The 25306-nt window shown below is 42.4% G+C and overlaps 1 protein-coding gene across 2 annotated transcripts; it reads left to right on the top strand.

Moving 5' to 3' along the window:
• Positions 1 to 5876: 5876 nt before the first annotated feature.
• On the top strand, positions 5877 to 25109 carry LOC148000767 (disks large homolog 5-like). 2 transcript variants are annotated; one of them, XM_087587161.1, is made up of 6 exons: positions 17635 to 17739; positions 17865 to 18092; positions 18833 to 18995; positions 20136 to 20267; positions 20726 to 20902; positions 24518 to 25109. In XM_087587161.1, exons 2-6 carry the CDS (start codon positions 17942 to 17944, stop codon positions 24615 to 24617), a joined length of 723 nt encoding a protein of 240 aa, XP_087443287.1. In that variant the 5' UTR covers positions 17635 to 17739; positions 17865 to 17941; the 3' UTR covers positions 24618 to 25109. The 2 variants fall into 2 exon arrangements, with proteins under 2 accessions (XP_087443288.1, XP_087443287.1); XM_087587162.1 differs by lacking the exons at positions 17635 to 17739; positions 17865 to 18092; positions 18833 to 18995 and adding an exon at positions 5877 to 6359 and having other exon boundaries at positions 24518 to 25100.
• Positions 25110 to 25306: the final 197 nt, after the last annotated feature.

Raw genomic sequence — 25306 nt, 5'->3', positions numbered from 1 at the left:
TTTTCAATTCAATTTATCTGATTTTCTTAATCTAGGTCTTACGCAGAATCTTCAGAGAAGTGCAAAAGGTAGCCACATTCTTTACCATAAAATCTCCCCAAAGAGTCTCTAAGCAAATATTGAAATTCTTCACAAAACGCTTGGGACAGAGTCACACAATTTAAACCACTTTCAGTAACAAAGTCTTCCATATTTGTTCTAGGATAGCCCATTAAGCCCTATTTAAAGCATTTCCACAGCTTTCCAAATCCAAAGTCCCCATGAAAGAGCCCGAGTTGGAACAAATCTGAGGCCAGCGGGAAAATTCCACCACCAACCTCTGAGCACAGAAGGACCCCTCCCTTCCAGGAGGAGTAGAGCTAGTGTAGTTCCTGCAACAGCTGCAAACCAGACTGTTGAAAAAGCCTCCTGTGACTCCCCATCCGACTCCCTCAGAAAGTCCCAGAACAGCCCACTGACTGCCAGTCTATTTGGAGGTTGCCTCTCCCCCCTGATTGTACCCTATATAGTTACCATTGTCCAAATTCTGCCCCAATTGTTTGAATTCTACCCTAATTGTAAGTATATAACTCCCTGGTAGACTCTGCTCAGGGACTTCTCTCTCTGAATGGGATGACCCCGATATTTTGGAATGACTAAACTCTTGCCTTTACATAGATTTCCTCCTCTGTGAGTGACATTTCAGGAGGTTCAGGTAGTGGTTCAATTTGTACCTCATATTTTGTGTATTGGCCAGTAAACTCACCTCTTGGAGGAGACCCACAGGAGAGTGGTGAATCGGGGAAGTGACAACTTGAGCAATGTAACACAGTTGTCTACTTCTCCTCTATCTAGCTTCCATGTGTTCTGCTTTTGGTTAGATTCATATGTGCAAGCTTAAGGAGGGCTCGGACAGCCTCAGTAACAGGACTTTGATCTGGCCAGTGGCTGGAGCAGAAGGCCTGAGTTATCCTGTCCGTGGCATGGACAGGCTGGTCTGTGTACTTCAGCTGCGAAAGAGGGCGCTTTGTGTTAGTTGTTCTTTTGTTTTCTGTGTTCTTGGACTTGGACTGATGAAATTTTTTGACATGGGACAGGTTTTTAGGACTAATGACCACTTAATGTAACTTAGAGTGGCCTGCTTTTGATGTTAAATGGCCACAGGACCCCCCCCCAAGGTGTCAGCAGTAGAGGATATAGTGTTTCAGAAGTTTTCCCTCCTCCTTCCTGCTAACACTTCTTTGTCAACGGGAACAAAATCTGAGTCCAGCCTAGCGGTTAGCTCCATCCTTGTTGACAGTGTTAGCTTTGGGGCTAGAGAGATGGCTCAATGGTTAAGAACACTGACTGCTCTTCCAGATGTCCTGAGTTCAATTCTCAGCAGTCATTTGTTGAGTTTCTTTTTCCCTCAGGACCAGCTCCAGGTTTTACATTTCTCACCGGTTTATCCCCTCTTCCCCTCTCCTTCTGCCTAGGGCAGACACAGTGCAGTCTGGCATCCAGGGTCCATGACAGGAGAGGCCCCAAGTGGTCATATGTATCCATTAACAGAGTTTGCAACTGACTCCTGCTCACATCTTTTGTTCAGTAAATGAATATCCTTCTTGCCAAGAGAAATGCATGCTCCCTGTCCGAGTAAATGTGGTCTCTGAGTTTTTAAGATGAAAAAGATTTATTTTATATAAAGAAAGGGGATGCCTCTGGTAGGCTCATGTTGAGGCATCTCTTCCCCTGAGGGACCAGCCACAAGATGGCATAATGTAGAGTAAACTGTATTCAGGACATGACACCAACTCCCCCGAAAAGTTCTTACATTCTCTTCACCACAGACATAGGCCAAGAAACTGGCCCTTGGGCCCACAGGGAACCCACCCAGGTTGGTTATTTAATGGGTGTAAGGGTTAGGGATCTCCTCCAGATTTGCCACCAGGCTCTACAAGCAGGTTTAAACAATAATTGGCCAGTGTTTAGATATGATATGAAATAAGAGAAAACAGAGAACTATAGTACAGGGCGTTCTTCAATTAGTTAGTGCCAAATATTAGATAAAAGTTACAGATACAAGCTAATAAAAGTTGCAAAGATTATAGAAGAGTGCAGATTAGACAAGAAGAATGAATTAGAGCCCCTCTAGCCAACAAAGCCCTGGATCCAGGAGAAAAGACTACCATAGAAATGGCCAATGGCTTATTTATCATAGAAACTGGACTCAGTGACAGCAGGATTGCCTGCTTATTATTGTTGCCACAGCACTGTTGGATAAAGATGCAGATAAGTTAACTTTGCGACTCATCACACACACACACACACACACACACACACACACACACACACACAAAATTCTGATTGTTGTTCAGTAATGCCTACAGGCTTCATTTTCAGACTTTCTCAATTTACCATGGCTTACATATTTTCCAGCCACCTGTTTCCCCGAACCGTGCATTTCTGCTGCCCGACCCTGACTTGGACTGTCCACTCCATCAAAGTGATTCTCCTCTGCCAGAGACAGAACAGATCTGGTTTATTAACAAAAGCAGCTTTACCCATGAGGGTCAGAGGAGAGCAGGGGCAGTGGTGACACTGGAAATGGAGGTAGTCTGGACTAAGTCTGTTCCTCCAGACACTTCAATTCAAAGGGCCAAGCTAATAACATTAACACAAGCCCTCATCATGGAAAAAGAAACCAATGGCTAGAGATAACACATGGGCTAACAAGGCCGCTAAGGACATAGTCTTAAAGAAAACAGCATCTCTAGATTGGATACTGTTCTATCTGAACCACCTAGATCAACTGATATATGGAGAAAAAGTAATTAAATGGGATGGTGATGATCGACTGAATGTAAGCTAATATTATCCATCTCTTTAACAAGAACTCTTCTCAGAAAGATCCACAGAGTCACTCACTTGGGAGTAAAACGAATGACAAACTTTAAAGCTTATCAGCTGAGCAACACTCCCAGTCACCCCAAATATCCAAACTCCTGACTGAGAGGTAAGAGCCTGGAGGCCTCTACTGGGAAAATTGATTTTATAGAGATTAAGGAAGAAAGACATGGCTCAAAATACCTGCTGGTTTTTGTGGACATTTCCTCCTGGATAGACGGATAGAGATACTAGAAGAGATTTTCCCAGATTTGAAGCACCTAAAGTAATAGGACAAGATAATGGGCCTGCCTTCATATTTCAGAAATGTCAGTGACTGACTAAGATCTTGGCGACAAATTGGAAGCTTCATTATGCATATCATCCCCACCGCTAAGGGCAGGTAGAAAGGATAAATAGAACTCTAAATTAGACCTTAACTAAATTAGCCTTAGAGACTGGTGGGACTGGATGATGCTCCTTCCCTTTGCCCTATACTAGATGTATATGGCATTCTAGCCCCCATTGTATCCAGCCTACAGTTGGCAGCTATTACAGAACTGAAAATGATAATTTAATACTTAAGGTCAGCGCTACTCAATAGGCTCATGACTATGTTTGCCCTAAATTATGTGCCCTCAACACCCTGGCAGTCCCCTACATTGGGGAAATTATCCTTCACAGGACCATGAAGTTAGGGTTTTACTGCTGAGAACATATAGCATGACCAAAGTAAGTCTTATAAAGGACAACATTTAATTGGGGCTGGCTTATAGGTTCAGATGTTTAGTTCAATATCTTTAGGTGGGGACGTGTCACCCTCTAAGCAGGTGTGGTGCTGTAGGAGTTGTGAGTTCTCCATCAGAAGGCTGCTAGCAGAATACTAACACTCAGGCATTTCTCTGACCCCAGATATCTTAATCAAGCAACTGGCTTTTGAAAATGCTAGTACAGTAGAAAAACACTGTCTCAAAAACCAACCAACCAACCAAACCAACAAAGACAAATTAAAAACAGCAGCAACGGGGTTGGGGATTTAGCTCAGTGGTAGAGCACTTGCCTAACAAGCGTAAGGCCCTGGATGTGGTTCTCAGCTCTGAAAAAAAAAAGACAAAATAAAAACAGGAGCAGCAGCAACAATAACAACAACAAACGAAAGAAAGAAAACACCAATGCATACTCTTATGTGACCTTACCTCCAAGTTATTTCTGAATTATAAATAAAAATGCCTATAGTCAAAAGCTGTGCAGAATTAAGATAGGTGTTCCCTGGTGGTTCCAATTGGGGGTGGGAGACCATGACAGACGGGGTAGAAAGAAGAACATAAATAGAGGAGAAGCCACCATGAGGTAAGAATCTTTAAATAATGGACATGTGAGTGGGCTAATTGGAGTGAAAAGCATCCCAGACAAAACCATGGCAAATTATATAACAGAATTATTGGAAAAATATGCATAATAGTATAGAGGATAGCTATCTGCCCAGTTCTTGTGCTAATTAAGGATTATCATAGATATAAAGCTAGTGTGAATCTTTTATCCAGAAACTAACTGGGCAAAGGATGGGCAGAAATCCATGGTTGGGATCAAATACTTTCTACACACAAAACCAGATTCAGCACCTAGAATTACAATCTTCCCAAGCCCAGATAACTACAGACCAGCATAGAAACACAACCAGTAACAGCCAGGGCATTCAAATCTCTATTAGAGCCCATCAACACTATGACAGAAGGCCCTGAATATGTCAACATGATTGAAGAACAAGAATAAAATAGACTGTAAAACAGCATTTGCACATATGGGAGAGGCCTTTAAAGAGAAAGTAAAGAAATGTGTGAAAACAATAACTGTGGAAGGAAATGAATAAAGAAATCCTAAACAGAGAGATGTGGATGAGTAAAATGTAGGAACTCAAATAGTCTCTCAGAGGCAGACCTTAATAACAGACTCCAACAGATGGAATAGAGAACCTCAGGCATTGAAGAGATGATAGAAGGAATGGATACGTAGATAGAGGAAATCTTAAATCCAAAGGGAGGAAAAGAGTGGAGGGGGAAAGGAATAAAGGAAAAGCAAAGGAAGAAAGGAAGGAAGGAAGTCAATCCTGGAAGAAAACATCCAAGAAATAGACAGGATTTTTCTGCAAAATAACAAATATAATAATGATAAAGACAATAAAGTATATAGGAAGGATGAAAATAAACTTGGGTCAAAGGCAAATAAAACAAAAAACAAAAACAAAAACCAACAAACAAACAAACAAACAAAAATTCTCAACAAAATCATAGAAGAAAATGTCCTTAACTTAAACAAGAGACTCATCAAAGTAAAAGGAGCACACAGTATGAAATAGACTGGAGTGGAAAAGAAATTCCCCTGGGCATATATTACCTAAGACAGTAAACATGGAGAACAAATAAGTGTAATAAAAGCTGCAAGGGAAAAAGTACTGGCAACATACAAAGTCAGTCCTCCTATGAGAATCACACATTACTTCTCCCAGAGACTCTAAAAGCCAGAAGAGCCTGGATAGATTCACCGAAGACTAAGAGACCAGACTAATAAAGTTGGATTTTTGTTGACCCAAGGGCCTCCCTTCTTTTATCACATACAATATTATTAGATACTTCCTAAAATTGCCTTCAGAGCTTCTTTGAGGAAGCCTGAGGAGCTTAAGACCTCTGATAAAGTATTTTGTACAAAAGGACCTGCTTCCTTTTTCCTTATTTCTACTACAGCAGGATGGAGGCAAAGTTTTTTGCAAACTACTTTTAATAAGTAGCCCACATCATAGGTAATGGAAGAGAAAAGTTATTAGGATATGGGGGAAGAGGACCTGTTCAGCAATAGTTCTTCAGGAAGGAGCTTGTTTTCCTTTGGCAGCAGGTCAGGACAACAGCAAGCAGCAAACCTGACTCCGGAGGGGATTTCTCAGGGGAGGAAAGCAGGAGTGAGGTGGAAACATTGTGGCAGCGGCTGTGCAGACTCAGGAGCTCCTGCTCAAGCTGCAACAAAGCACCCTGTGCTCTGAAGCAGAGCAGCTTAGCCAGTTAGCTGGAGACCTGGCTCTCCCACTGCCTGCCTTACCTGGAAACCGCACAGAATACACGAGGACAAACAACTGTGCCCAAGCTGAGCAGGCAGCACAAAAGCGCCTGTGAAGGACCCGCAGGCACCACCTTAGAAAGCTTCATCGGAGCAGAGAGTCTAAAGTCTTTTCCTCCTTCAAGCATGGCACCCCAGCCCATTTTCTTTCATTCCCTGCCTTTATTTTGATGGCTTCTACTTCCCTTCATAAGTTTGTCGTTTAGTTTCTTTTCTCTCTTTTTTCTATCTTTGTTACTTTCTTTCTATCAACTAATATAAAGGACCAGCAATTTGATATTTCTAACCTAATATTTGTTGTGGTTATGCCGTACATATTTGCACATTAAAACTCTTTTTTCTTGCATTTGGCACACTTTAATCGGACTCATTAGCTTAGCTCAATTTCGGTTCTTGGGTTTTCTGAGGTAAGTGAATGTTGGGGTGACCTCATTCCCAACTCCTGATCCTTGTGCCTCTAAAGTCAAATGCTTATGAATTTTCAAGGTTTTCTTTGCCAGTGGATATGTGTGTGTCTGTGCACATATGTGCCACAATATTCAGTCCATGTTTGTACCATGGGTCCCAGGTATTGAACTCAGATAATCACACTAGTGCAGCAAGTTCTTTTACCTGCTAAGGACCTTGCTGCTATTGCACAAGTGTGTGTGTGTGTGTGTGTGTGTCTGTGTGTTTGTGTGTGTGTCTAATTTTCATATATGTATACACCATATATTGCGCCAATCTCTGCCTCTCAATACCATTGTCCTTCCTTTCCTCACCTCTGCTATCATTTCTTTTTATCCCTCTGGACAGTTTCTCGTTGTTGACATCAATTTAAAATGTAGGAACACACACACGCCATTTGAAACCAAGTTAAAATGAAAAAATAAAAATATGCAGTCTTTTTGATCAGTACTCCTTAGCAATAGCTTTTCTTTGATTTTTTATACAATTGATATATAATAATTAATGGGCAATCAGCTTGCAAATTTTCCTTAATGATTATATCCTTGGAATTTTCATAAATGTTAGTATACTATCTGTGGATAAAAATGTCAACTTTTAATTCCTACTAGTGACTGGCCTTAAATTATCACCTTCCTCCATTCTGACCACAGCAGTCTGCTGTCTATAAGGGTGATCACCACTTAATAAATAAAAGGGAAACAGAAGAGTGGTCTTGTTCTGACCCCTTCTACCCAAATGGTGTTACATGTTTGTCCTGAAGAAATGAGGATATGTTTTGCTAGGTATGGGGTGCCAGCTTGTGGAAGTGAGAATTTAGTGCACCTGAGTGATGTCTTCTCCCACAGTTGCCTTGGCTGGAGGAGACCTGAATCATCCCAGTCACAAGCACTCCTCTCTCGAAAGAAACCCAACCTCAGCTTTAAAGGAAATGGACACTTAATATCCAGTGAGATTCGTGCACATCCCTCACTCTTGCATAAGTCCAAAAGACTTTCAGAAAAATGAAAGGGCACTTAGCGCCATTAGAAAATTCATGCCAGAGTCTTCTGTCTAGTCCAATGGAACAATGCCTCGAAATACCCAGCTACAAGTTGTTAATCTATACGCCATGCCGTGAATCATCTAAGGTGATAGTATATTTCATAATGCCCTAGTAGGCACTTAATTGCTTTTTTGTGGATTTTTTGTGATTTTTCATGGTGGTGGTCCACTGTTACTTCAAGAGTTCAAGCAGGAGGGCAGAGGCAGGGAGTAGAACATCCTTGTTTACATAGATAGTTCCATGCTAAATACAAACAAAAAGATCTTGGATTACAAATACAAAACCCCAAATGAACATGTCATTGCAGATGTGTGTCCCTTCTGAGGGCACAGGTTAAAATCAAACTTTATCATGCCAAGAGAACATCCACAAGAAAATTGCTGGAGACACCAGGCAGATTAGAATAGAAGTAATGGTGCTGGAGAGGTAGTTCCACAGTTAATACTAGCTACTCTTCCAGAGGTCCTGAGTTCAATTCCCAGCAACCACATAGTGGCTCACAACCATCTACAGTGAGATCTGGCACCCTCTTCTGGTCTGCAAGCATGCATGCAGGCAGAATGCTCTATACGTCATAAATCTTAAACAAACTAAAATAAAAATAAATAGGTTTGGAAAGCTATGTGTATTATATATAAAAAGTGCAATTACATCTACTGCTATCCTGCATAGATATACAGGGGCCTGCAGCATCCTTCTATTTCTGATAGTTCACCCACCACTTCAATATCTGAGACCAGTGTCACTTATGAAATACTTCATTTAAGTTATAAATGTACCATTGTCATTCAAGCCTGGAAATATTAACTCTTTGAATGAATGTACAGAGAATTTTAGTCAGTATGTTGCCACAGGATCTGTCAGGGGTTGGAGAGATGCTTCACGGATTAAGAGTACCAATTGCTCTCCCAGAGATCCTGAGTTCAAATCCCAACAACCACATGGGTACTTACAGAACTCTGCAATGTGATCTGATACACTCTTCTGGTGTGTTTGAAGATAACTACAATGTACTCACAAGTAGATATTATATACTAAAAAAAAAGGAAAAATAGGACTTCTCAGTTTAATCTGGCAGACCTAAATGTCATGGACTTACTGGATGGAGCAGGGTGGGCTTGATCCTGTAGGAATGTACCCAAGCACTGAAATTGGCACTTTGAGTCACTATGCCCAGTTGTGAAGAGTCCTTTCATGGTTGTGGTGAGCAACTTTGCTTATCCTTTCCTATCAGCCAATTCTTTCTATATAAATGAGATCATTTCTGTAGTGTCTGGTTTCAGGTGAATTCTGATTGGCTCTGTGATTCTGACATTTTTGTGGCTCCAGTTGACTAAAGAGGAAGCCATCCATGGTTTTCTAGGTCTCTGAGTGTTTTACCTCTTTTAAAAATATTAATCAATCATGTTTATTTAAAGTATTAACATCAGAAATTTTTAATGGGAATTATTTTAAAAAATCATTAAACAACCAAATCGATTTTCCTATTCTAGCCATATAAGCCAGCTGGACTTTGTAAGGAAAATGATCTAAAGCATCAGTGTCAAGGACTACAGAAAACTGCCACCCACAGGTAAACTGCCACAGTAAAGTGACTACAGCATGGTTCTGTCATTCATACCAGACAACCCAGAATAAATACCTTATAAAAAGAATTAAAATCTATCCAAACCACTTAAAATACTTAAATGCAGAAACCTTAATTTTCCTTCAGTTGGGCCAGAAACCACCACAGTCGCTATGGTCAGTGTTCCAGGGAGAACGAGTGGAATGTTTAATCTTAGGCCAACCAACATAGCCCTCGACTTTTCAAAGAAATCGTTTACTCAGGTATACTGTAAACAAGGACTGTGGCAACACAGGAAACAAAGGCAGTTGGCAAGTGAAACTTCTAGAAGCTCATGAAAACAATACCATCCAAACTGCAGATGGAAAAGGAGAGACAGGTAGTGCCAGGTTCTCTGCAGTCGTTCGGTCGTGCAGGGTGTCAAACAATCGCTGCTTCCCACACCAGGATGTTAGCCCACAGGAGGGGCTGGCGGGACCTGTCCACTGTGAGGACTGGAGGGCTTTCCAGGAAGGCTGAAGCCTCTCAGGTTAGGAGGCCTCAGTAGAAAGAGGAGCACAGCGATCACCATCCAGGCCATCAAGATCACAGTGATGCTGATGCCACTGTCACCGGAGGGCCCTGGCAATTCCCGAAGGCATTCTGTGTTGGTACAATAGGCCCGGGACTGCCGGAGCAGATTGATGAGTCTTCTCATAGTGCGTTCATGAGAGCAAATACATTCACAGGGATCAAATCCTCCTTCAGTCATGGTTGGTTACCAGCTTGACTTTACTCAACTCTTTAAAGCCACCCAAACAAGTGGTGGGTGGGGAGGGAGGTGGTCTGGAGTGTTCTGGACGCCCCTGTGGCTGCCGCTGCTGCTGGCCGCCACCCTCCTCCCCTCCGGATTAGATAGGCCATGTCACTCTTAGCCGCTAGACCCGTATCTGTGTTTTGCCTTTTGTATGGGTGGGTGGATCACGAGGTTGTCAAGTGTGGGCAGAATCTGGGAGACAGCTTTGCCTATCGAGGTTGGTGTTAGTCTTTGTATGGTTACCAGGAACCAATTCCAGATCCTCTGGAAGAACAGTAAGTGATTTCAACTGCTGTGATATCTTCCCTGCCCCTTCCTCTATACTTTGATCTTTCTTTTTTTTTTTTTTCTTTTCCGGAGCTGGGGACCCGAATCCAGGGCCTTGCGGTTTCTAGGCAAGCGTCTACAACTAAGCTAAATCCCCAACCCCATACTTTGATCTTTCTGTAGTCTCTCTGACTCCATCTGCCATAATGAAGACTTCATCTCATAAAACACTGTGGACAATAGCTACTGTGAAAAATACCATAAGTTGACAGAGCCTCCATTTTCACATAAATATATAAACACATAAATACCTAAAGAAACACAGAGACACACATAAACACACGCACAGAACACACAAAGACACACAGAGACACACACAGCCCAAGTCATCATATTCTTTAGTAATTCTGACCAGAGCCAAGTGGTTATAGGGATAGAAGAAAGTACAATTCCCAGCAATTGCAACTGAATATCATGTAATGCATATTTATGAAATGCATACTTCACAGTATTTTAGGATTCGAGTACATTATACTATCTATCCTTTATTTTCAAAAGTATCGAAAGTTATGAAGAGAATTCAGGACTAGTTCAGACTTGTGTCCATCAGAATCAGAACAGTTTGCTGTTTGAAACTTTCTTTTATTACAACTGTTTCCTAATGTCACATAGGAAAACCGGCTTCAGCCAGAAATGCCTTTAGCTACCACATGCATCTGAATCTCACCCTGGGAAAACCATGAGAATCCATGAGAGAATGTGTGTGGCTCTTTGATGTCCAGCTTTCCTGTAGGTCTCTTCTGGCTTGCACGGATACCACTCCTTGATTCCACCCTCTAAATGGCCGTGCAACCTTCTTGCCTTGCTCTGCTGCTGGTCACTGACAACTTGAGGAAGGTAAAAATTGCCTAGTGTGTTAGTGAAGCAGGCCTTTGAATGTCGCTCTGAGGGGTTTTGGGGAGAGAATCGACTTAAAGCTCACTCTGAATGGTGGTAACACCATAACTCTCAGGCCAGGTGCCTTCACTGAATGGCACAGAGAGGAAGCTAAGAGGTAGAATTTCCCTATTTCTGCTCCCTGCTCCACCCACATGGAAAGAGTCTCATTCACATCCTGCCAGCCAGTCCACTTCTACCAACTGCACCTCTCACAGCTACACTCACCCCTTCTAGGATGGAGTCTGTGCTTCCCGACTCTGAGCCAATGGAACCCTCCTTTCTTAAAATGCTTCTGTGACAGAATGGGAAACACGACCAGTGCAGTCACTGCTTCCTTCTGCCTTTTGCACACTCCTCCCGCCTGGTTCCCTCACAGCCTTCGCAGTCCAATGTGTCTATAAGAAAACAGGCTAAAAATGTCACCTTAATTCTCCTTTGACTTGTCTCTGGGAAGAGCCTTTTGCTACAACAGCCCAGATAGAAGAGTGAAAGAGGAAAAAGAGAAGAGAAGACAGTAGATGGCCTAGGCAAGGGATAACTGAAGTTCTCCTTGTAACACAAGCTACTTCCCAAGATATTACCATTAATCCAGTTTCTGTGTCAATATGACCCCCAAAACCTAACCACCTATCATTAGAGCACATTTGCTGACAAAATTTTGTTGCAGTTAAATTTCTATTATATGTCTTTCAAAACACATCTAAAAGTGGAGTGGGCTTTTCCAGCTAGATTCATGACCTCCTCTCTCCCACACAGCACCCATACTCAAATCACCTGTGACATCTTGTTTCCTAAACACAGGTATGGCTGTCACTTTTACTTTTCTCCATGGGATAGTTTAGGTAGAGTGACCTGACCACACCTGCCAATCAATGATTGGCCTTCTAGCTTTAATGACTTCGAAAAATTTATGTTTGTTGATAATGGAAATCCTCCCACAGTATAAAGTCATTTGCTCCTGCTCTCAAACAGAGGAAAAGAAAGAGAGAGAAGGTCTGCCTGCTAGGCATAGTCAAGGTAGGTCAAGGCCTGTTGGCAGATTTTTCAGCCTGCTGAGGTATGGAACCTTAAGAGAAGGTGTACTTGAGGCTTAAATTTCTATTGACCTTGGTGGTTAAAAACAGAGTAGTTTGGGGGATGGGAACGAATGCATTGTTTATTTTAACAATTTGTTTCTGTCAGCTTGTGGTTATGCTTCCCAGAGTGCTATAGTAAAATAGGGCTTTGAGAAATGTGCTTGTTGTTTCCTTGTACCCACCAGCAGCCCTTTCATAGCTGTCTCTTTCCTCTTCTTTTGGCCTTTCCTCATCTGCCCCTCAGAGAACCTTTCCACTTCCTACCAGTCAGTCCACCAAAGTAGGGCCATGCCGTTTCAGGAAACTGGAATTTCTGAAAAGCCCATTGAATATGGAAAGCAATATCCCCCAGGATATGTCCTGCAGCTCAGAGTAAGATGTTGCAAAAAGAGGATAACTGACTGATCTCCCACTTTGTGCTTTCAAAAAGAACAAATACTTCAAAACCATAGTTTCTTCCGCCTCTCCATTACAGAATCTGATTTCAGCCCTGCACACTGTGCTCTCCTGGATCCATGGATGCTAAGCTGCAGGTTCTGGAGATGCCAACCCCTCAGATGAATTCAATGTCTGCTCAACTCAGTCCATTCATTCACAATTCCTGGAGTCTTTGCGTCCACCGACCCAGACGCCCATCGCCGATCGAGAGTATTCCACGCAGCGGATCGAGTTCCAGCAAGCAGAAGGATCTTCAGTCACAGAGCACATTGCGGAACTTTCCTGACATGCTGGACAGAACTAAGAGGTTAGTGAGAAACAAGTTTGTGAAAAGGATCCTATGTCGCCATCTTCTGGGCAAATACAGAATTACATCCTATTACCTTACTTTGGAGTCTGAGGCTTCCTTCTAGCCTCCCATGTGCCTCTGTTCAAGAATAGATGCAGATATTCACAGCCAACCATTGGACTAAGCCTGGGGACCACAATGAAAGAGTTAGGGAAAAGCCTGAAGGAGATGAAGGGGATTGGAACCCAATATGAAGAACAACAATATCAATTAACTGGAGCCTTAGGAGTTCCTCGGGAATAAACTACCAACTAAAGAGGATATATGGTCCCGGCTATGGCTCCTGATACATATAGTGTAGAGCATGTGTAGCAACAACTGGCTCATCTGACATCTCTGGGAAGGGAGACAACTGGCCCTGTAGAAACTTGATGTCCCAGAGAAGGGGGATGCTAGAGGGGTGAAGTGGAAGTGGGTGGGTAGATGGAGGAGTGCCCTCTTAGAAACAAAGAGGATTGGGAGGGTATGGGGGTTCAAAATGGAGAGACCAATGATGGGGATGACATTTGAAATGTAAACAAATAAAATGACTAGTGTATAATAGATGGTAACAGACGTCTCCATAAGGACTAGATATTCATTATCTGTAACAGGTTCATTGAAAGTCAAAATCCATAACTGTTGTGACTTACTTATTATTGAAATTTCACATAGATGAACACAATCAACATTTTAACTTCTCTCCTTGCACCCATAATAAATCATTAGTTACCTTTATAAAACAATTTAAAAAGCAATTAGGGTTTCTACTCTCTTAGGCTTTGATACAGCGCTCATTTTACTGTCCCTCTCTATGTTCCCTCCATTGCTGCCCTCTCCCTGTCTCTTCACATTTCACATTCCTATCCCTGACAGTGTCCCTCAGCCATCCATGAGTGAACTTGTACTTCCCTAAATGAGGACAGTCTGGCCCACGTCCCTAGACCCTCACACTAAACTGATCATACAGTCACACAGATTGAAGAATCAACAGCTAACACCCACACCCACATTTCAGTGAATATGTATCCCATTTGTCTCTTTCAGTCTGGATTGCCTCATCCAGAATGACTTTTACTAGATCCATTCATTGTCCTGCATAGTGCATGCTTCCTTTTTGCCTTTTGTAATTGTTAAGCAGCAATGCAGTCTGTAAATGCACCACGTTTTCTTTATGCATTCATCCGTTAAGGGACAACTTAAATATTTCCAAATTCTAAGCATTATAAATGAGCTTCACTGAACATGGTTGAGCAAGGGTCTGTATTCTAGGATGAATCAACATCTGGACATGAGACCTGGAGTTGTATCTTAAGGTACAACAATTTTCACCTTCCTGAAGAACCATCATACTGATCTCCGAAGTTGCTGTAGAAGTTTGCCTTTCCACCAGGAGAGTATGAATGTTCCCCTTGCTCCATAACCCAGTCAGCTTGAGTTGTCACATGTGTTATTAACTTTAGTCATACTGACAAGTGTGAAAAGTGATCTCAGAGTAATTTTTATTTGCATTTGCGTGATGTGGAAGGATGATGAATATTTCTTATGAATTTCTGTCATTTGAGTTTCTTTTATTATGAATGTTATGCTTAGATATGTAGCACTTTTTAATTATTTTTCTTCATATACAGTGTTTTAGTTTTTCCAATATATATTTATATTAGCCTGTTGGGCCCTACCTTGGAGTGTTTCCCTTCCCCCTCGCTGTGCCTTTCAGCCTACTATGGCCAGAAGTTGTTTACACCCTTGGCAGCTTCTCTCGGTCCCTGATTTGGGGCCAGGACCTTCCATGGCACCCATTCCTCTTGCTGAGCCTTTCAGCTTATTGATGTTAAGAAGTTGTTTACGCCCCTGTGTTGGGGCCGGGACTTGCCACGATGCAGATTTTTCCTGTTTTCCTATTTTCCTGGTTGGGGTTTTCACCTGCTTTATTGTTTTTCCACGGCTTTTGCCTCTGGTATATAAGGAGATCTCAGTAAAGCGTGGACAGCCTTCTTTTAACACGAATGACCCGAGTGTGTGTTTCTTCTTAACTCTTATAGGCCTATGCCCGGTTCTGAGTGTCCTGATGACACAGGCATCATCAAATGGAGGTCCCACCAAGATTGGAAAAGAGAGGACAACCTGACAAGATGGTCCCAGGAAGCCGGCCAGTGAAGGAGGGACGTATTGGGGAAAATGGGCCAGGAAAAGTCCCAGTAAGCAGGATACAGAAGCACCGTGGGCATTGAAAGCACTTGCAAAGAAAAATAAAGATTTGGGGTACTGGTGAGTAAACCTTGTAAAAAGGGACAAGGTAATAATGGTCAAATGTTTTTGTGTACGTGTTCTTTTAGAGTTATGCTAAAATCTAGAGAAGCAAAGTTAATTCTCATAGATGCTTTTAGTCTTTGGACCCTGATTAGAGACAGTTTACACCCTAGACAAGAGAGAAAATGGTTTGAGAAAAACATTCCTCCCAGACTCTCCAGATCCTTTGGCAAAAGAAGGAAAGTGAGATTAAGCTTTTTAAGAGCTCTCCTAGGGACATCCTGCCTCCTTGCTGGCTCCTATTGGAGAAGTGCTTATTTCTGGTTCTATGTCCTTTAGGTAGGTTATCTGAGTCCTTTTGGTGGGACACCATCTAGCTCCTTCCCTCTATGTCTATTGTCTGTCCTTGTTGCACCAAACTGTCCATGGATGTCAATGTATGTCTGGGTTGTGCTTCTTGTTGCTTGAATGTTTTGTGTTTTATGTTTAAAAGAAAAAATGGTGAAAACTTTAAATGCTGGTTGATTCCCCTTGATTTAGTTTTAAGTCCTTTCAAGAAAGGAACAAATAAATAAAACAGTTTCAATTGACCTTTGGAGCCCAGCATCCTAGATAACTGGTTATCTCTGGTGTTAACTGTCATGTGTGTCTCTGACTGAATCCTGCCTCAATGGAGGAATGTAGCTAGGAGCCTAGGTCTGTCCACTGGGGAAGCTCCCCAGGGGGCTGGCTCAATGTCTACACTAGCTGGCCTTAAAGGTGCCAGCAGCTTCAAAGCTTCTATGGTAATGGAGCTGTTAGCTGTTTCTCTTAGAGAAATCTTTGACTGTGATATTTGGAATCAACAGGTAACAAGGTGCTTCTTTTAAAATGACAGCTAAAGAAGTAAAAATGGTGTTTGATCTAAGTACTAAAGATATGTGTAGTCACTTCATTTTTTTCTGTTTGGTTTTAAATGTATAATAAGCTTTACATGTCTTGGCTATAGGTGACTGGCTTTTAAGTTATTGGGTATGGTTGAAAATTTGTAATATTTGTAATAGAATGTTGGCTTAAAAAAGGAGTCATTCGAGAAAACACGTGGCATGTGCCAACCCAGGGAAACAGGTCTAGATTGGGATAATATTTTAATATAACTCTTATCATGGAAACCGGACTTGTAAAAGAATTTAGGGCAATGTCTCTTTGGTGAGGTATTAGAGCCTGCAATATCGATCCTTCATATGCAAGGCTTGGCCGTCATACTTTATAGCATGAGGAATGGACTTGGTGTTTTGGAGAGACTGGATTTTGGAGGATAGTTTGGTGGAGGGTGAGTTTTGCTTTCCAAAGATATGGCTGTGCTCTGATGTTACAAGGGAAACTTAAAGATTGTGGCTAATGATTGCCAGTGTTACATTGACTACAGTTTACAGTCTGATCCCAGACAGACTCGGGATTCTAACTCACACATATCTGTGCTTAAGAAAAAATCAAACAGGTGGAGATTGTCACAAGGGTTGATGAGGCTATGGAACTTATAAGAGCATGACAGCCTGCTTCCTCCAACTGCTATTTCAAGAAATACATATAGAATTATTATAGATTTAAAAGATTGGTCTTTTTTTTCTTTCCTTTTCTTTTCTTTTTTTTTTTTTGTTTTTTTGTTTTTTTTTTTTTTTTGGTGCTGGGGACCGACCCGGGGCCTTGCTCTACCACTGAGCTAAATTCCCAACCCCTAAGAGATTGTTTTTATACTGTTTCTTGCACTCTTGGGTTGTTGTAAAATATTTCATTTCTTGTGTTTCCTTGGGTTTTGTTTGACTTGACCATACATTTGTATGCCTTTTTGAAAGAAAAATGTACTAATTTTTATTTATTTTGGTGAATTGTTCTTTGGATGACTTTTGTCTGTGGTTCCTCTGAATGCAGTTCCAACGGTGGCCAGAGAGACACCAGATACTGAGTTATAAATGATGGTTAAGCACCCTGTAGGTCCTCAGAGTGAAGCCAGCAGGTTGCCCAGGTCGAACTCCAATTCTAGCTCCCAGTGCACCATGATGTGCTACAGCTTCTCTGCTTCCTCCTGCTCTTCCTTGGCCAGCAGCACCTCTGCATTCTGCCCCTCCATGGCTCTCGCTTGGGTCTCAGTTCCTCCCTCACTTTTGGGGATTTTAACTTTAAGAATGGACAGAAAGTTTACAATTTGATGTTTGCTCTATACCTGAGAAGCTTTTTTGCCAGGAAAAGGGAGTTTCCATTGCACAAAATGGGATGGTAAGACAGAGATTTCAGGAAAAAACATGGGTGAATATATTGAAACCATGACCCCTCTCAAGGCACACTCCATGAAACAACATACTCCAACTTGCATACATTTAAAGGTGAAGGAAAAAAATATTGGCCTCTGGGGAACAGTAACACCTGTAGAAATTGGACTATATGTCACATGCATGGACCCTGGGTTTATACATTTCAGGAAGAAGAATATCCCTCATCCACGGTCTTTAGACCTTTGGCTGTTAACAAAGATGTTCTATCCATTTCAAGGTCTGATACAACTCTCCCTCTCCTCAGCAACTGAGTTGTAATGAAGGAGTGAGAACTCTGAAGCTCTGGAAGGAGAGTGAGCGAATGGGTGTTCCTGGCTCAAAAGTGAGTCTCTGGAAAAGCCACTGCAGAAACTGGTCAGTCTGGGTGGAGGTAGTTAGCAGGTAAGCTATGGCATTTCCCAGTGACATCACCGGTAGTGTCTTCCCTGGAAATTCTCTTGTATCCAGGAGACACTAGAATGTTCTGTGATGTCAGCAGTGTTGTGGTGACACCAACTGCCTGAGCGATTTCCCTTCATTTCCTAATGGGTTCCCGAGGAGGCATGTTCTCCAGGATCCTCAGTCTCTTTCGGAGGGACAATCATATCCATTCAGGCACCAGACCAAGGCAGAGGGAGGCCAGCCTTCTATCATGTTGGAGAAGAAGACGAATGGAAAGGTCCTTGAGGAGGTCAAGTGAGTACTGGGCAGGGCAAGGGGAGCTCCCTGGAGGAGGTTGGTTTGTGTTGGTCCTTCCAGGAGTAGGACGTATGATTTAGAGCCTCAGTCTTCCTAATGGCTGACCCAGACACAATAATTTCTGATCATTAGTTTGACAGAAAACCAACAACTGTTATATGTCAAGGGGCTTTCCTTGGATGTCTTTAGTGTCCTGGGCAGTGTCAAAGAATACCAGGATGAGCCTTTATAAGAATAACAAAGTGTCTCTTCCAGGATCGGCTGTTGAAACACTTCATTCTCAGCAGTGTCCTGTAGATTACTTGGGTAATTGATGCCAAGAGGGATACTCTCCTGGTCATATATCAAGGTCTCAGTTACTTTGTCCTTGAACACACATGATTAGGGATTCAAGATGTTAAGCAGTTTGAACTCAAGGACTTACCTGCCTCACATCAGACATTAGCTGAGAAGGTCCTCCAATTCTTCTTGTTTAGGCCAGCTTTAGAATTTCAGTGACAGAGGAATGGCTTTAGGAGGTGTGGTCTATATCTATGATGGCATATGTCATCATATGGCTATGATGGTGGGAAAAGGGAACTAGCTGAGTTCAGCTTAAAGATAGCTTTCTTGCTCTGTCAGGGATTCACTGTATCTGTAGAACTGTTCATCCTCAGACTTCTGTTTAGAGTAAGCATAGTTTTTCTTGACACTGTGTCCACATATATGCCTGTTTACTGGTGTTTATCTACCTACAGAGTTTGATCAGAAGGCATCGTCCCAACCCTCCACGACACCTGTTGAAGAGGAGAGAATGAAGCGTTTGGAGAACATCAAAATTGCTCTCCAGAAGATGCAGAAGGAGAGAGATGAACTCAGGAGAATCCTGGCCGATTACCCGAGAAAGAATTTAAATGACAGGTAGTCACAATGCAAGTTCTGTTAAATCCACATTTCCTCACATCACAGTAGGCTACAACTCCAGGGTGTCCTCATGGTCAAAATCACTTTCCTGATTGCATCAGAATGTGAAGTTCAGATGGGAATGGGATGGTGGCACAGGCTATTTTAATTCCTACAAACGGAAATCATAGCCTGTGGCCTGATTGAATCACAGTCTGGGAGTGAGGGTAGTAGTGTGTGAGCTCTCATTGTGTGGTTTAAGGAGACTGGACAGGTGTTGGCTAGTGGGAATTTCTAGGTGCTCTGATTATGACCAATCATTGTTGTAATTGACTTGGAGGTGCTTTGGGTTCAATAGTTCCTGTGAAGAGCTGGAGGGACCCAATCCCACTTGCTGCCTCACAGTGTGTGACTGGACTGACAACAGGGGATCATTGGTTTTCTCTGGTTTTATTCATTGTATTTGGAGATAATGCCACATCCTTATATTTAATTGGCATTCTAATTGTATTTGAGAGAGAGAGAGAGAGAGAGAGTGTGTTTTGTGTGAGTTTGTGTGTGTGTATGCATGTGTGAGTGTGTTTGTGTGTATCACTTAAGATCTGGGTATTCTATGTACTGATTTGGCCTGAGAATTATCCTGTGTCAATTTCCATGGCATGATAATGATGAGGGTGAGAGCCTCACTGTGAGCAGTAGAACATTTCACATCTGCTCAGGTGGACGCACATGGGAATCTCCTGGTGCGTGTTATAAATTCTTTTCCCTGTAAATACTGTTCATATTCCTTTGGGTTTTCATGTAGCAATAGATTCTATGATTGAGAATTGTTACCTAAGAACAGGAGAATAGTCTTCATGGGCTTAAGTTGGAGCCTGGATTGTGACACAGGGTCCTCGAATGTTCTTGGCAAGCTAGTCTATTCCTTCAAACCCCCTCAGGGAGCTCAAGCAAATCAGCTCCCTCCTTCTGTTTCCTGGCACTGCTGTCTCCGTGTTCACAATAATAAACTTAATAAATATCAAATGACCCAGTACCAAGAAGCAAGGGCGTGGCATGTCCTAGGCTGGGGTAGTTCAGGATTCAGTCTGAATTCATGTAATTCTTGAATCCTTCATTCATAATGTTATTTCATCCTTGGACCATGCCTTACCACAGGAACAACTTTGAGTCTGAGATGCTCACGATGCAGCACCAGGAAGTGATGACCGACATGAAGAAAATGAGTGAGCAGGTCAATAGAGCTTTGGTCAAATGTACACACCTCACACTGGAAAATGACTGGTACTGGTGAGTAACTTACAAGGTTGTGACAACAGCACAGGGCACAGCATGTGTCAGTCCATTCTTATCTTTGAAGTAAAATGAGGATCAGGCTTTTTAGTGTTTGAAGCAGACAAGGAAGCCTGTGTCTAAGGAAGGCTCTAGGACACACAGGACACAGAAAGATTGGCCTCCAAGCGACATTCTAATAAAATGGACAAATAAGCACACATGGGGATTAAGTCCTCTTCTGGGAAAAACTTGAATCAATGGTGTCAGGTTTTTGAGAAGTGCCCTGAGTCTTCTGGAATGTGGCTCTTTTCTCCATTTGACCTGTCTCTAGGTCATGCTCCATGGCTACTGTGGACTTGGACTATAATCTGGGGCTCTCTTCAGATCAGGACCCTAGAAGGAGTAATGGACTTGGAGACGTGGGAGGAAGTTGGAGACTGGCTGGGAGTCACCATTTTTTCTTTGTGTCTCAGCCGCAGCTTCTGCCCCCTCCTAACTGAGTTGTTTGAGCTGAAGAACAATGCCCAGAGAGCACGGCATGAGAACAGGGAGCTTCTATGGGAACAGATTGCACTGAAAGAGTCTATTAAGGAAACAACAAGGTTCTGTGGGGAAGCCAGTATGAAAATCCGTGTAACAAGCAGCCTCAGGTAGGATGAATGAAGCATCAAGGGCAGGTTTTCCTGATATCTAAGCATAAACCAAGTCAAACCAGTTTAACCTTCTCCACCTTATCCAGACACTCTCCTAGGTCTCATCCAGTTGTTCATCTCTTTGAACATTTACAAAACTCTCTGTGATGTTAGCTTCATGCAAGAAACTGGAGGATTGACAACCAAATCCTCCTGCTCAACTAGAAAATGCATTTCCTTAAGGGGGATCTGTTGATCACACACTGCACACTTACATGCCATTATGCTAGAGGGATGCCATGAGGTAGCCATCTTTGTAGTGCACAGAACTGATTAGAGTTCAGTTCAATTGCCAAAAGAATGGCTCTCATTGTCAATTATGATGGGGCTTGTGGACTTTCTCTCCTTTTCCCCGTACATTGAAAATGGTCCCTCCTGCCTGTCCAAATCGTGATTTCTAGTGACAGAGCTTGAGAAGCAGTTTGTCCGTCCTGTTTTATGTCAGTGTTTTAGTGTTCTTTCCTGTGGCTTATGTCCTGGAGCTGACTGGATGAACAGGGATGTAGGAAAGACTTCTCTCAGGGTGAGGGTTTGTGTGAGATATGTGAGGATTAGAGGGATTTTTTGTCCAGCTCTCTCAACCTAGTGTGCCCAAGAAGTGCATTCTCTACACAGGTTTACTCTATAAGGGAGGGATAGCAGTGTCTAAGCTCTCACTTGACACATTTCCTTTGCCTAATCTGTATTCAACAACTGTTCTTCCAGCCTGATGGCCTCCCCATTCTTTTCTGCTTCTCACTTATGATTTCTGTCTCTCTCTCTCTCTCTCTCTCTCTCTCTCTCTCTCTCTCTCTCTCTCTCTCTCTCCCTTCCCCTCTCCATCTCTCTCTGACTCTGTGTGTGTGGGGGGGTGTTTTTTTGTGTGTTTGTGTCTGTGGGCACATACATGTGTGATCATGTTTATGGCTATGATGCATATTGTACTTTGGAAGTTGTTTGTTTTAATTGTTTGTGATATGGGTGTCTTATATATAGAAGTGTGTGTATATGTGTGTTTTTTCGCATGTGTGTGTGAACTCATCAAGTTTCTGAACGCAGACACATATACATGTATTTATATATATTGTATAAGTCTATATGTACATATTTAGAAACATGTAAAAGTATACACACACACACACACACACACACACACACACACACACAAACACTCTGAGAGAGAGAGAAGAAGAGAAAACCTAATCTTTCCAATTACATTTTAAACTGTTCTTAATGGGGTCTTGATCACTATTCAAACTATTTAAACTGGGAAAACTATTCATCAACATTGACATTACTTGGAGAAAAACTCAGGAATAGGGTACAGGGATGTGAGGAGAGGCTGCTGTGTGAAATCCATGTACCTGAGTGTGGAAACTGATGACTGAGGGCTCTTCTGCCTTCTTTGCTCTCGGTGTATAGTAACAATGGAAGGTCATGTGGCTTGTTGTGTCTTCTCAACATCCTGGTTATGTTAATCATTTCCTGCCACCACTTTCTTTCCAGATTGGCCTAAACTTGGTTGAATATACCTTGGCTTTGGAGTTTGGCCTGGAATTTGTTATTTGAAAGATTAATTTGCTTAGAGTTGAATCTGCAGCACAAGATGTCCAGGAGTTATGCTGAGGTGGAATCACATCTTTGCCTCAGACAGAAACTGAGGCTCAAAATAGTCCACAGCACTCACCCTGTGTTGGGTCTGTGGCACTCTTAACCATTGTTATTCAAAATCATTTGATCTGAGTGAAAATCATCTGTAAGGAGGGTTTAGAACAGTGAGACCCTCAGACATTGCTGGAGGTATCAAATGGGTAGCCCTGTGAGACACCATGTACAACTCTTGTGAAAGTTCAACCTTTTGACACAGGGTTCCAGAAGAAGAAGTAGGTGTGAGCAGAGAAACTGTGGCACATTAGTGTTGTAGGGGTTCACCTCAGAGCAGCCATGAAGTAAAATTATGCAGATGTCCACCAGTCAGAAAGTGAAAAGGTACAATGTTGTCCACCCTTCCATGGACTGTGGCTGAGTTTGATTATACCTGCCAGCATTTGGCTTTGAATTAGCCTTCTCTTACTCGAATTATATCTGATAGCATCCCAGTACAAGTTTTACCTTGGATTGTGGTTATGGAGATTTCCTAGCTGTTTGTGCTGGTAGTTTGGCTCCCCTGTCAGGTACTGTATGGTAAAGGGACCTCATATTGAAAAATGCAGCTCACTTTGCATGCACTGGGAAACAGTGAGCAGAGGACTGAAGAGGCTCACCTGCCCCCACCCAGTGCTCTGTTGCCTGAAATCAGCCTCCTGTGCACAGCCTTGTGACCTTGCTAAGGAGGCTTGGCTAACAGGCCTAGATGTCACATTTCTAATTTCTGATTTTCATGGGAATACACTTTATTGGCTGAGCTGTCTTTAGGCTATGCTCACTGTGTACTTACCCCATTCCAGGTTTTTTTTTCTTATGCCACAATAGTAGACTGGGTGATCTCTTCTATTACCATTAACTGGGAAACTAACCACATTCTGCAAAATACTCTGCTTGTATGTGTGAACAAATATAATTGGGTGAGTTCAAAAGTGTGTATGTCTGGGTATCTGTCTGTCTGTGTCTGTATACATGCATGCCTCCATGGGCAATATAATCTTCTAATGACCAGGATGAGGAGAGCATGGAGGAAAGTCTGCAGGAGCCCCTGAATCAGCAAAAACTGGTCACTGAGCAAAAGGCCTTGTCTGAGAAGATGCAGCATCATTTCGGTGTCACTGAGATGGTTTGAAAGCACAGGATGAGAGGACCCAAGTAGATTCCCTGTACTTATAAACTGTCTTATTGGGTGTGTGACTTTCTCCATAGTTCTCAGCATCTGTCAGCTAGGAGCAGATCAGAATATTATTCTTGTCCATTTTAAAAGACATTCCGTCCATGAAGTGTATGTGATCCATAGAGATTCTGGCTATTGTGTACTGATCCCTCCAGTCTGAGCTCTCTAGTATTATCTGAGCCCAGTGCCTTTAAGTCTCCCCACAAATAGTTTTACGATACCCATAAACAAAGGAGTGGTATAGTTTATTGTCTGCATGAATATGTGCTTTAGAGTTCAATGCCTACCCTCGGCAAGATTTCCATGCCGCATATTCTTGCCAAATATAATATCACTTCAGTGTGCATGTACTTCTTGCGATATTGTTTCTCTGGGTCTTTGCTGATATTGAGGTTGTCAAGTGGACCCCAGGCATATTCCTGCACTGGAGGAATAATAATAGTCTTCATTTCAGAGATGGCCGGGTTTCCAAGGCCTTCCTATTGTTTTCTAGGTTGTTCATATCTCTCCTCAACTGACATTTAGCCATTGCTACATGATATGAAAATATAATGTATATGTATGATTGGATTTATCTGCTCTCCACTGTTCAATTTTTAGCAGTTTTAAAAGCTGAGAAAATATGCAGGCCTGTGGGATCTCTTCCCCTTCTCTCTTGGGCATGAGAGAATGACCTCAGATGAAAGATCATCCTGGATTATCCTGCTGAATTGTGCTGCTGTGTATGGGATAAGTGACATGGCAGGTCCTCACCAGGTCTTTTCCACCCCTAGGTCTGAACACTGCAGCAGAAGGTTTCCCAGGGCACAGAGCAGGACTACAGCTCTCAGAGACAGGACTGTCCACCAGGAGCACAGAGGGTGCAAAGATTGACACCACCTCCCCCATCTCAGTCCTTGTAACCATAGCAATCTTGGGCTGCATTTGAAAGACCTTGAGATGTGGCCTGGAACACGCCTCACATTTAACCTTTTGACGACTTGTCCATCAACAACCAACCACCCGGAATGAGGCGTCTACATTCATCTTGAGGAGATTTTTACCATCTTACCTGCCGTTCTGCTGTGTTTGCAAGGCCAGCAACAGGCTGGAGTTATATGTTGAAAACTGTGTAGCAATTGAATGCTGACTAATTTACTTGTTATATTTGATATTTAGTTTGAAGTTTGGTTTTATGCATTTGGTTTTATTTGTTTAAGTTTGAAGTTTTGTTATTTATTTGTTAACTTTAGTTTTTTAATTAATATGCTATATTCCTAATGCTATATACATTGAACTCATTGACTCCCCACTTTAAAATGTTCTTGAATAAATTAATGCTTGCCTATAAATAAAAATGTGACCTTTAACCCTTCACTCACAAGACCGTCCTGAGTCGTCTGTGGTTCTTCCTCCTGTAGCAGCACAAGTGTAAGGCAACAGTGGTGTTCTGCAAGTCTCATGCAGCTTAGGCTTCATCATCAGTTCACAGCCAGCCAGAGCTGCACAGGAACCTGTGCTCTTGATGTAGACAGTTTGTCATGCTCTGTGGAACCCACTTTCATGATGAAAAATATCCTTGC

The sequence above is a fragment of the Rattus norvegicus genome, chromosome 15 (genome assembly GCF_021556685.1).
Source record: "Rattus norvegicus strain SHRSP/BbbUtx chromosome 15, alternate assembly SHRSP_T2T, whole genome shotgun sequence".
Taxonomy (NCBI): Eukaryota; Metazoa; Chordata; class Mammalia; order Rodentia; family Muridae; genus Rattus; species Rattus norvegicus.
This window is presented reverse-complemented; position numbering and strand designations above follow the sequence as displayed.

Bases quoted from the DNA above. Each gene is read 5' to 3' on its own strand.
- LOC148000767 (XM_087587161.1), top strand. From the start codon at position 17,942: ATGGGTTCCCGAGGAGGCATGTTCTCCAGGATCCTCAGTCTCTTTCGG. The intron at 18,093-18,832 runs GTGAGTACTGGG...ATCTACCTACAG, and splicing joins AAGGTCCTTGAGGAGGTCAA to AGTTTGATCAGAAGGCATCG. The intron at 20,268-20,725 runs GTGAGTAACTTA...TTTGTGTCTCAG, and splicing joins CTGGAAAATGACTGGTACTG to CCGCAGCTTCTGCCCCCTCC.